General features: G+C 43.4%; 2 protein-coding genes across 2 annotated transcripts in view; both read left to right on the top strand.

Moving 5' to 3' along the window:
- tpcn1 (two pore segment channel 1) overlaps positions 1–1,842 on the top strand; it is a 36,105-nt gene extending 34,263 nt beyond the window's left edge. The window contains exon 26 of the mRNA XM_076991062.1: positions 113–1,842. Within this exon, the coding sequence (XP_076847177.1) occupies positions 113–208 (96 nt within the window). The 3' untranslated portion in view covers positions 209–1,842. The remainder of the gene's footprint in view (positions 1–112) is intronic.
- A 4,441-nt stretch (positions 1,843–6,283) lies between these two features.
- On the top strand, positions 6,284–11,913 carry LOC143492662 (complement C1q-like protein 4). The gene is made up of 5 exons (XM_076991070.1): positions 6,284–6,413; positions 6,998–7,081; positions 7,163–7,225; positions 7,374–7,505; positions 7,655–11,913. The coding sequence occupies exons 1-5, from the start codon at positions 6,284–6,286 to the stop codon at positions 7,936–7,938; spliced, it is 693 nt and encodes a 230-aa protein (XP_076847185.1). The 3' UTR covers positions 7,939–11,913.
- The last annotated feature ends 1,300 nt before the right edge of the window (positions 11,914–13,213 follow it).

Below are 13,213 nucleotides of genomic sequence, written 5' to 3'. Positions count from 1 at the left end.
TGTCTGGGTGGTGTTTCTAAGATAGCTGTGTCTGGGTGGTGTTTCTGATATAGTGGTGTCTGGGTGGTGTTTGTAATATTGCAGTGTGTAAATGTTAATTTTATTTTTCTAGGAATGGTATGAAGAATATTCCAGAACGAATCTACCTCAACCTGAGGGGATCCACAGAGACCTTGACACATCCTGTCCCACACAGACTAATAACTAACACCCACACCTACACCCACACACACCTACAGCCACACACATCCACACTCCATTGATATCATGTATATCTGCCTATCTTTCCATGGACCTTTATTTATGGAGATGTTTTCACACACACTCCCACACACCCACGTGTACTCACACACACACACACACACACAGCTCACATGAGGGGCCTCATCCTCTACCTTTTAAGGATGTGCACCTCTTCCCCACTGTTCCTTTCACTTCCTGTTGACAAAATGAAGAACTCATACATGCCACATTAACCAATAGAAAGCTTGATTTCCACTTTGAATTTCATGGATCTGTAACCAGTCAGGGAAAGTTTAAGAACCATCATGTGACTGCACTTGGGTTTCGAGACCCGACGCTTCAGTGGGAGTGGATCACTGAGACCCGACGCTTCAGTGGGAGTGGATCACTGAGACCTGATGCTTCAGTGGGAGTGGATCACTGAGACCCGACGCTTCAGTGGGAGTGGATCACTGAGACCTGATGCTTCAGTGGGAGTGGATCACTGAGACCTGATGCTTCAGTGGGAGTGGATCACTGAGACCTGATGCTTCAGTGGGAGTGGATCACTGACACCTGATGCTTCAGTGGGAGTGGATCACTGAGACCTGATGCTTCAGTGGGAGTGGATCACTGAGACTCGACGCTTCAGTGGGCCTGTTGGTTGTCTCGGACCCACCAAACCTGTGAGTTGCTATGTGAAACGTGGCTGCATGCAAGAACTATGAGGCAGTCTTGCAATAAGTGAATTGCACCTGCAGAGGGCGCCCTGCTCTGTCCCTCAGTAGTTTCCTTTAAAGGCTGAACAAGCAACACTCCTGGACACTCATATTTGTTTAGCATGGGAGCAGATCTGATTTGGGCAGAACGTCCTTGATCAGCCTAAAGGATTCTGGAGCTGTTTACTGCAGCTTCTAGAGCTGATGGAAATTACCTCTGGACCTGCAGTATTACATTTGGTATTATTCTTTAGGATAAGAGAATATATAAATACTCATATATTTGTGAATAAGAACGACTTCTTAGCTACATTGTGTAACGTATTCAGCAATGTAAGTGGTACTGAGGGAGGTGGAGTTGTGGATGTGACCTGCTGTGAGCGCTGGTGTGCGGTGCTGACGTTCCAGAATATCCTGTGGATCACGGCCGAATGTGGCGGTGCTGGCCTCCCTCACGAGGGTCAACACACGGCAGTGTGGCCTCCCTCACGAGGGTCAACACACTGCAGTGTGACCTCCCTCACGAGGGTCAACACACTGCCGTGTGGCCTCCCTCACGAGGGTCAACACACTGCAGTGTGGCCTCCCTCACGAGGGTCAACACACGGCAGTGTGACCTCCCTCACGAGGGTCAACACACGGCAGTGTGACCTCCCTCACGAGGGTCAACACACGGCAGTGTGCCCTCCCTCACGAGGGTCAACACACGGCAGTGTGCCCTCCCTCACGAGGGTCAACACACGGCAGTGTGACCTCCCTCACGAGGGTCAACACACGGCAGTGTGACCTCCCTCACGAGGGTCAACACACGGCAGTGTACATCAGCACGAGACCATTACACTTTTTTACTCCTGGTCTTTTGTACCTGTATGATAATGTATCTATTAAATGATTAATTTCATTCAAATCATGTGTCATTCAATTTCTTAAAATGTTTATATATAATGTATCTAAGATAGATAGATATATAGCTAGATAGATAGATATAATAAAGTTACATTTTATTATATTATTTTCTTTATCATAATATATCTCCTGACCCTATAGGTAGGAAACCCCACAGCTGGTCAGCAGCATGATAGATATTGTACTAGTGGTGTTTAGCACTCCTGTGAAAGTCCCTAAGGTAGTCAATCAATCAAATTTTATTTATATAGCGCTTTATACAACAGTTGTTGTCACAAAGCACAAAAACTCCATAGTTTTTTGCATGAGGAAGAAACCTTGAGAGGAACCAAGACTCAGGGGGGGAGCCCATCCTCCTCTGGCCGACACCGGTCACCATGACAACAACAACAATATAGACAGAATGTAGACAGAATGTAAAAGATGCAATAATGTCCATTTAGACCGAATATAAAATATGTAATAATGTTCATCATGGTGTAGGCATCCGGTTAGGCAGGAGGTGGCCGGCCAGGATGGATCGCTTGTCTCTCCTCATCTCATTATTCCTCAAGCAGGCGGGCAGCCATGTGGAGAAATGAAACAGGGAAAATTAGCTCTGTATGAGGACATATACAGGACAGGTAAAATTATAAACATTTCTGGAGTGTGGCAGCAACTCCGGCACTAAGTTAAATTATTACAGCCTAGCTAAAAAAGGCAGAACCAGAAGGTAACATAGGCTTGGGGGCATTCTGAGACAATGGCATCCGTCCACTGCACTGTCAACAAACTTGAGTGACCACGAGCAGTGACAGGATGACAGCACCAGCGCCCCAGTCTACCATAAAACCCTTCGTCTATGAACCCCTGGATCTGTACCTTTATATAAGGGGGATATTAATTATCAAACGCTAGACTAAATAAGTGGGTTTTCAACCTAGATTTAAAGATTGTGACTGTGTCAGAGTCCCGGACACATTTAGGAAGATTATTCCAAATCTGGGGGGCCTTATAAGAAAAGGCTCTTCCCCCTGCTGTTACCTTGTTAATTTGTGGAACTAATAACAGACCAGCACCCTGTGATCTTAGTTGATGTGGGGGTTCATAGTAGGAAATAAGTTCCTGGAGGTATTCAGGAGCAAGCCCGTGTAGTGCTTTATATGCTAATAATAGAATTTTTAAATCAATACGAAATTTAACTGGGAGCCAATGCAGGGCTGATAGGACTGGTCTAATATGCTGAAATTTTCTAGTTCTGGTCAGAACTCTAGCTGCGGCATTTTGAACTACTTGAAGTTTATTTAGATTCCTATTTGAACATCCTGACAGTAGTGAATTGCAGTAGTCTAGTCTAGAGCTAACAAAGGCGTGCACCAATTTTTCTGCATCATCCTGTGATAATGCATTTCTTAATTTGGCAATGTTGCGGAGATGTAGAAAAGCTATCCTAGTAGTATTATCTATATATTTATCAAATGATAGGTCGGAGTCGAGTATGATGCCTAGGTTTTTGGCTACTGTGCCAGGTGTAATGGGATAGTCTGCAAGATTAAGCATTAGATCTGGAATTTTTTTTTGTCTTGCGGCCTTAGGACCCACAAGGAGAACTTCAGTTTTGTCCTCATTTATTTGGAGGAAGTTTAGAGAAATCCAGCATTTAATGTCTCTTACACAGGCCTCAAATTTTCCTAAACTGAGTTTGTCATCAGGTTTGGCTGATATGTAAAGTTGAGTGTCATCTGCATAGCAGTGAAAATTGACACCATGTTTGTTTATAACTGTGCCCAATGGTAGCATATATAATGTAAATAATAGTGGTCCTAAGATGGAGCCTTGCGGGACCCCATATTTAACCATTGTACGTTTGGATGAAATATTATTGAGCTCTACAAACTGATAGCGATTTGTTAAGTAAGACTGAAACCATGAGAGGGCTGTGCCTGAGACTCCAACCCAGCGTTCTAACCTTTCTAGCAAGATCCTATCATCAATTGTGTCGAAAGCTGCACTAAGATCAAGAAGCACTAACAGTGATACATAGCCTTGATCTGATGCAAGGAGGAGATCATTTGTTACTTTAACTAATGCTGTTTCAGTACAGTGATGGGGCCTAAAACCAGATTGGAACTTTTAAAATATGTTATTTCTATGCAGATATAGGCATAATTGCTGGGCAACAGCTTTTTCTATGATCTTAGATATAAATGATGTGTTTGAAATGGGTCTATAATTAGATAGTACAGTAGGATCAAGATTTGGTTTCTTGATCAGAGGTTTAATAACTGCTAATTTACATGATTTGGGCATGTGACCTATTGTAATGGATGAGTTAACTATAGTTAGAAGAGGTTCAGTTACAGCTGGTAATACCTCTTTTAATAACTTTGAGGGAACTGAGTCTAGTGTGCAGGTAGTACAATTTAAGGAAGAAATTATTTTCTCTAATTCTGATTTTGGGAGTGGATGAAAAGCATCAAGTTTTTCTCCCGGTATGTAATTTAAATCAATATCAACCAAACCAGATGACATACCAGTTGTATTGCTAATAAAGGGTTTTATATTTTGTCTAATATTCTCTATTTTATTATCAAAGAAATCTATAAATACATTACTAGTGAGGTTTACTGGAATCTGAGGTTCTGTGCCTGCTTGATTTTTTGTAAGTTTAGAAATAGTATTAAAAAGAAATCTAGGATTGTTTTTATTTTTCTCTATCAGTGAGGCTAGGTATGCTGAGCGTGCTTTAGTGAGTGCCCGTTTGTAGTCAATAATGCTATCCTTCCAGGCACAGTGGCATACTTCTCAGTGCAGTAGCTAGTGGTGTTTAGCACTCCTGTGAGGTGACGTTCAGTATTCAGGGCCACAGTTCCATGATGTTTTTCCATAGCTTCACTTCTCCCCACATGCTCCCCACGTGTCCATGAGCAAAAGCGACATGCAGCCCGTATGATTGATCTCATTCAAGTCTTTGCTTTCTTGTTTAACTTTATGCTGATTAAAAAAAACTATGCAAGAAGATAAAATTCATGCCAGAACAGTGAAATCAGCAGGAACACACATCATTGTATATGTTGATAAGTTTTACACTGTACACTTCTGAGTGCCATCAAAAGAAATGACAAAAAATGCCCAGTATGTTAAACCCATGTAAGCCCTGCAGAGTCAACATGCCCCCTGTGAGGTTTCATTATTGACTTGCTCGAGATAAATGAGTCAATACAACCTTCACTAACAAAATAAGCAGTTCCGACCTTTGGCACGAGGGCCAAGCTGCCTTTAAAAGTGTCTCTCGGCCTGAGGGACCACTCTGTGGAAATGGACAACGCAGTGCTTGGTTCGTTCCTGCTGCTGCTGTGTCTCCTCCAGGACAGCACGGGGGACACTGGGACTTCAGTCGATCATGGCTCAGACAGCCATACTTCATCCAGCCCGTTCATTCACTTCGACATCTCTGCTGAACTGAGGAGTCTGAAGAGTGTAGTCAGTCAGCAAGGAACCACGGTAGTGGAACTGAAGACCCTGCAGACAAAGCTGCAGGAAGAGAATGCAGGTAAGTGGACACAGGTACATGGACACAGGTATGAAAACACAGGTGTGAGAATACAGGTTTGCAAGCATTTTGCTAGAAACACACTAATTGAATACTATTATAATACTAATTTAATATTTTGCAAAAAACACAATAAGGCAGAAATGCAGTAATGTTGTACAGCAGTAATGTAGAAATGCAGTAATGTAGTATGGCAGTAATGTAGAAATGCAGTAATGTAGTAATAATGAAGTAATGTAGTATGGTAGTAATGTGGTAATGCAAAAATGTAGTATGGTAGTAATTTAGTAATTAAGTAATGTAGCATGGTAGTAATGTAGTAATGAAGTAATGTAGTATGGTAGTAATGTGGTAATGCAGAAATGTAGTATGGCAGTAATGTAGTAATTTAGTAATGAATTAATGTAGCATGGTAGTAATGTAGTAATTAAGTAATGTAGTATGGCAGTAATGTAGTAATGAAGTAATGGTTATGTAGTATGCCAGTAATGTACTAATGAAGTAATGTATTATGGTAGTAATGGAGCAATGGTGTAATGTAGTAATGAAGTAATGTAGTAATGTGGTATTGTAGTAATGAAGTAATGTAGCATGGTAGTTATGTAGTAATGCAGTAATGAAGCAATGTAGTATGGCAGTAATGTAGTAATGTAGCATGGTAGTAATGTAGTAATGCAGTAATGTAGTATGGAAGTGATGTAGTAATGCAGTAATTAAGTAATGTAGTATGGCAGTAATGTACTAATGAAGTAATGTAGTATGGTAGTAATGCAGTAATGGAGTATAGCAGTAATGTTGTAATGTAGTAATGTAGTAACAAAGTAATGTAGCATGGTAGTAATGTAGTAATGCAGTAATGAAGTAATGTAGTATGGCAGTAATGTAGTAATGACGTAATGTAGAAATGTGGTGTAATCCCCTATGGTATGTTTTCATTTTTCCCTCTGTAGCTCTAGCATCAGAGCTTTCTGCTATGAAGATCAGACTGGCAGTCAGCGAGAGAGAGGTGGAAAACCTGAAGAAGGAAAAAACAGGTGAGGGAGGAGGGAGAGAGGGGGAGGAGAGGGAGGATTGAGAGGAGAGGGAGGAGAGAGGGGGAGGAGAGGGAGGATTGAGAGGAGAGAGAGGGAGGAGAGGGGGGAGGAGAGGGAGGATTGAGAGGAGAGGGAGGAGAGAGGGGGAGGAGAGGGAGGATTGAGAGGAGAGAGAGGGAGGAGAGGGGGGAGGAGAGGGAGGATTGAGAGGAGAGAGAGGGAGGAGAGGGGGGAGGAGAGGGAGGATTGAGAGGAGAGAGAGGGAGGAGAGAGGGGGAGGAGAGGGAGGAGAGAGGGGGAGAGGGAAGGAGAGAGGGAAGGAGAGGGAAGGAGAGGGGAGAGAGGGGAGGAGAGAGGGGGAGGAGAGGGAGGATTGAGAGGAGAGAGAGGGAGGAGAGGGGGGAGGAGAGGGAGGATTGAGAGGAGAGAGAGGGAGGAGAGAGGGAGGAGAGAGAGAGGGGAGGAGAGGGGAGAGCTGCAATGATTCAGATCAACTCCATATTTTATTTCTGTATCACTTCATATTGTGACACACCTGGTTTGAGGAGTGTTGTGTTCACGGCTCTCTGTCCGTGTCCTGGTAGTTCACACGTCTGACCTGTACAGCCTACACAGCAGAAGCACAGCTGCTGAGAACTTGATGGAGGCTCTGAAGAACAAGGCCTCAGGTAGAACAACACACGTGTCAGTGTTCTGGGTCAGAACAGAGGCAATGCATGTTCACCTTTAAATCATTAATGTTCTCACAGTGCTGGAGACCAGACTAACGGCCACTGAGACCGGTGTGGAGAATCTGAAGAAAGAAAATACAGGTAGATGAAAAATACCTTTAGAAATGTAATGTAACGTAATGAAATATACTGTATCGTAATGTAAGTAAGTCCGTCTGTCCTGATTCATTGATTGGTGCGTGCTGATTCGTTGATCAATGCGTGTGTTCCTGTTCTTCTGGGGTTCTAGACAGGCCTAAGGTGGCTTTCACAGCAACTCTTCCTGGACCAATAGGTGCTGTTGGACCCTTCAACACTCAGACTAACCTGCTCTACACTAAGGTCTTCACTAATGTTGGCAATGCGTACAACTCAGCCACAGGTACTTGAAAGTTTGATGTGACATGTTGATATACGTTTATGTTTACAGACATTCTTTACTAATGAGCTGGTTTACAGGCTTTCTTTACTAATGAGCTGGTTTACAGGCGTTCTTTACTAACGAGCTGGTTATTGGTGTTCTTACTGCAGGAGTGTTCAGAGCGCCGGTGAAAGGACTCTACTATTTCAGATTTACAGCACTCAGCTATCTCAACTCCATTGCCATGGCAATCAATTTGCACAAGAACCACGAAATACTCATGCATGTTGGTGCTTATAACACCGATGGTCACCATGAGTATGTCTGTAATGGCATCACATTGGAGTTGGAGGTAGGAGATGTAATTTTCACAAGTCTCCCAAAAAATTACAAACTGATGGATGATGCCAACAAGTCGACCACATTCAGTGGATTTCTCCTGTACCCCATGTGAGGGTGTTTGTCTGGTGGGACCTATGTCTGTTTAGTATACCGCATTAACTACTTTGTTGGGTCAAATATTGAAATGGAATTTAATCTTGTGATTTGACTAGGACCGGAAGATTTGGTCTTGGCTCTTGTTGCCTCCTTGTCTCAGTGTATGTAAACCAGAGACCGTACATATAATGGACGGTACGTCACCTTTGACTCCCATTGTGAACTTTTGAAGCCACCAAGATGGCCGCACGGACACCGCCATCTTGGATGCGCTTGCGCAGTAAATGAAAATTGGAGCCAGAGCATGCGCATTAGAACCGGTAGGCAGGACAGTATCTCCACCAGAGCATGCGCATTAGAACCGGTAGGCAGGACAGTATCTCCACCAGAGCATGTGCATTAGAACCAGTAGGCAGGACAGTATCTCCACCAGAGCATGCGCATTAGAACCGGTAGGCAGGACAGTATCTCCACCAGAGCATGTGCATTAGAACCGGTAGGCAGGACAGTATCTCCACCAGAGACCGTATCTCCACCAGAGCATGCGCATTAGAACCGGTAGGCAGGACAGTATCTCCACCAGAGCATGCGCATTAGAACCGGTAGGCAGGACAGTATCTCCACCAGAGCATGCGCATTAGAACCGGTAGGCAGGACAGTATCTCCACCAGAGCATGTGCATTAGAACCGGTAGGCAGGACAGTATCTCCACCAGAGCATGCGCATTAGAACCGGTAGGCAGGACAGTATCTCCACCAGAGACCGTATCTCCACCAGAGCATGCGCATTAGAACCGGTAGGCAGGACAGAATCTCCACCAGAGCATGAGCATTAGAACCGGTAGGCAGGACAATATCTCCACCAGAGCATGCGCATTAGAACCGGTAGGCAGGACAGTATCTCCACCAGAGCATGCGCATTAGAACCGGTAGGCAGGACAGTATCTCCACCAGAGCATGCGCATTAGAACCTGTAGGCAGGACAGTATCTCCACCAGAGCATGCGCATTAGAACCGGTAGGCAGGACAGTATCTCCACCAGAGCATGCGCATTAGAACCGGTAGGCAGGACAGTATCTCCACCAGAGCATGCGCATTAGAACCGGTAGGCAGGACAGTATCTCCACCAGAGCATGCGCATTAGAACCGGTAGGCAGGACAGAATCTCCACCAGAGCATGCGCATTAGAACCGGTAGGCAGGACAGTATCTCCACCAGAGCATGCGCATTAGAACCGGTAGGCAGGACAGTATCTCCACCAGAGCATGCGCATTAGAACCGGTAGGCAGGACAGTATCTCCACCAGAGCATGCGCATTAGAACCGGTAGGCAGGACAGTATCTCCACCAGAGCATGCGCATTAGAACCTGTAGGCAGGACAGAATCTCCACCAGAGCATGCGCATTAGAACCGGTAGGCAGGACAGTATCTCCACCAGAGCATGCGCATTAGAACCTGTAGGCAGGACAGTATCTCCACCAGAGCATGCACATTAGAACCGGTAGGCAGGACAGTATCTCCACCAGAGCATGCACATTAGAACCGGTAGACAGGACAGTATCTCCACCAGAGCATGCGCATTAGAACCGGTAGGCAGGACAGTATCTCCACCAGAGCATGCGCATTAGAACCGGTAGGCAGGACAGTATCTCCGCCAGAGACCGTATCTCCGCCCCGACATTCGTTAGGATACGCCCACCAGTATAGAAACTTTTGACGTTTTACAAAATAAACAAAGGTAAAAGGTTTTAATACTGCTGTCGAGAGTTTTGCTGTAGAGAGTTTTGATGTTGAGCGCGTTCACGTTTGAGCATCTGGTATTAGATGTCAACCAACGCAGCTATTAACTGTCAATCACCTTTTCGCCACACCCCTTTAAATAACACTTAATAACTTCTATAAAATCTGTTTATCGTAGAGAAAAACACCAGGAGAGATACTAACGCAATGGGGTGTTATAGAATTGACAAAATATAATTGCTCAAAAAACTTATTTTACGTGTAATAAAAATTCAAAGTTTCTCGTCCGGCCTGTTCACTTACATGGGAATGGGCGGGGTTAAAAGTTGTACTGCAGCCAGCCACTAGAGGGCAGCTGACTCACGGAGGCTTCACTTTTCACTCATGTCGTCCAGTCCACTTATATATACGGTCTCTGATGTAAATACAAACATTCACTGGTGTGAAGTGTTAATCTGTAATACATGCATTTATCGTTATAAATTGTTAATCTGTAATACATACATTTATTGTTATTGTTATAAATTGTTAATCTGTAATACATACATTTATTGGTATAAATTGTTAATCTAATACATTTGTTTGGCCCTAGGCACAGAAAACTGCCCCATTGCCTCGTACTTAAATTTCTCAAAATCAGAACGGGCTTTTTCACAATTTGCCTCTGTGTTTAACTTGTCATAAATCAGACAGTATTGGGTCAAACCACACACAATTACACCAACATCATCAGCAAGGGGTCCTCTCATACAACATCTTCATTTAAGCGATAAGTTAAATATGTCCAGAACTACGACCGTTTGTTCGGAGGGTGCAAATCACATTAAACAAGGCTTCTCCACTCAGAGAAACAGAGATAGAGTGACAGTTATTTTTGAATGTCTCTCCCCCTCCCCCACACAGATACATCTCTTTCATACCCACTACACACACACACACACACACACATATGTTACGGATGTTCGACGTCTGGGATCTCCGCTGTGCTCTCAGTACTCTGCGATGTGTAACTGCAATAAGTGTAGTGACCACAATTATGGTACACAAACGTTTCTGCCGCGAGTATCCCATAATCGGGATAATCGTAGCTAACAGTTAAAAATAACAAATTATAATGTAACTTCTCCAGCCACAGGTAGCATAAATCACACTTGCTCTGTGGCTGACTCAAACTCTTGGTCTCTTACTGGTGACCATATAAGACAAAAACAGAAGACACATATAACCGCTTACCTGCAATAAGTGTAGCGACCACAATCATTTAATTTTTATTTCGTCTCAGCACGCAGGATCTGCCCGTAAAATGAAGCTAAAGTTAGCCAAACTAGCATCATGTATTTTGATAACGAACCTTAAAATATAATCTTGAATTAATGCCCATTTAATTCTAACCCTGTATATTACTATATTTAACAAATTACAGATTCGTTATTGACCTCATCTTAAGTAAAACCGTTTACTTAACACTCATTTAATTTCACATTAGCGGGAAGGAATACCTACTTGTGTCAGTACACAAACGTTTCTGCCGCGAGTATCCCATAATCCCCTACTCCTAACGGCTGCAGTGCTGATGTCAGATTAGTGGTGGCGACTTATTTTAGCAGGAATTTCATAACTTATTCTACACTGTTACAAATATACACCACACACACATACATACATACATATCTCTCATACACACTACACACACACACACATATACACCACACAGACACACACATACATCTCTCACTACACATACACACATATACACCACACAGACACACACATACATACATCTCTCTCATACACACTCCACACACACACACCACACAGACACACACATACATACATCTCTCTCATACCCACTACACACACACACATACACCACACAGACACACACATACATACATCTCTCTCATACCCACTCCACACACACACATACACCACACAGACACACACATACATACATCTCTCTCATACCCACTCCACACACACACATATACACCACACACACACACACATATATACATCTCTCTCATACCCACTACACACACACACACACATCTCTCTCATACCCACTACACACACAAACATATACACCACACAGACACACACATACATACATCTCTCTCATACCCACTACACACACAAACATATACACCACACACACATACATACATCTCTCTCATACCCACTCCACACACACACATATACACCACACACACACACACACATATATACATCTCTCTCATACCCACTACACATACACACCACACACACACACATCTCTCTCATACCCACTCCACACACACATATACATATCTCTCATACCCACTACACATACACACCACACACATCTCTCTCATACCCACTACACACACACACACATATACACCACACAGACACACACATACATACATCTCTCATACACACTACACAGACACACACATACACACATCTCTCTCATACCCACTCCACACACACATATACACCACACACACACACACACACATGCATACATCTCTCTCATACCCACTCCACACACACACACAGACACACACATATATACATCTCTCATACACACTACACATACACACACATACATCTCTCTCATACCCACTAGACACACACATACATACATCTCTCTCATACCCACTACACACAGTCACACATATACACCACACAGACACACAGTCACACATCTCTCTCATACCCACTCCACATACACACATATACACCACACAGACACACACATACATACATCTCTCTCATACCCACTCCACACACACACACACACACACACACACACACACACACACACACACACACACCACACAGACACACACATACATACATCTCTCTCATACCCACTCCACACACACACACACACACACACATACATACATCTCTCTCATACCCACTCCACATACACACACACACACACGCCACACAGTCACATACATATCCAAGGAGGTGTTCTAATACAAACAATACACCCTATACACTATACACAATACACTAAACTCTACACACATTACACTCTAGGGCACACCTTTTTAAGCCCTATAGTATTTCCTTCAGGAAATGCAAGTGTAGTTGTTATAAAGTGTTAATCTGTAATAGATACATTCATTCATTCATTAAAGTGTTAATCTGTAATAGATACATTCATTGGTGTAAAGAGGTAATCTGTCGTGTGTTCTCTTCAGGATCAGTGCAGGGCACCTGGCTGTACTGCATACATCTTTATTGCCCACCAGAGGGCAGTATTACAATAGGGGCTCCATTTACAATTCCTCTTTGTCCCTTAAAATAAAAATTTCAGATACTTTTTTCCTGTACACATTTATGATATGGATTTGTATTTATTGGTATGTGTACATGTGCATGGATACATGTGTGTGTATCTCTGTGTGTGTGAGTGAACGGGTGTGGGGGTGTGTAAAAATTGTGTCTCTAAGTGTATATGTGTGTGTGTGTGTGTGTGTTTGTCAATGCATATTTGATTGGGTTGTATGTATGTGTGTGTGTGTGCTAACATCTTGTTCTCTCCTTTCTTTCTCTCCC

This window comes from Brachyhypopomus gauderio, unplaced genomic scaffold (genome assembly GCF_052324685.1).
Source record: "Brachyhypopomus gauderio isolate BG-103 unplaced genomic scaffold, BGAUD_0.2 sc80, whole genome shotgun sequence".
Taxonomy (NCBI): domain Eukaryota; kingdom Metazoa; phylum Chordata; class Actinopteri; order Gymnotiformes; family Hypopomidae; genus Brachyhypopomus; species Brachyhypopomus gauderio.
Note: the sequence above shows the minus strand (reverse complement) of the source record. Positions and strands in the feature narration are given on the sequence as shown.

What these genes read in the sequence shown, in the direction of transcription:
- LOC143492662 (XM_076991070.1), top strand. Translation starts at nt 6,284, where the DNA reads ATGTGGTGTAATCCCCTATGGTATGTTTTCATTTTTCCCTCTGTAGCT. An exon ending in TCTGAAGAAAGAAAATACAG is followed by an intron (nt 7,226 to 7,373) that starts GTAGATGAAAAA and finishes CTGGGGTTCTAG; the next exon opens with ACAGGCCTAAGGTGGCTTTC. An exon ending in TGCGTACAACTCAGCCACAG is followed by an intron (nt 7,506 to 7,654) that starts GTACTTGAAAGT and finishes TTCTTACTGCAG; the next exon opens with GAGTGTTCAGAGCGCCGGTG.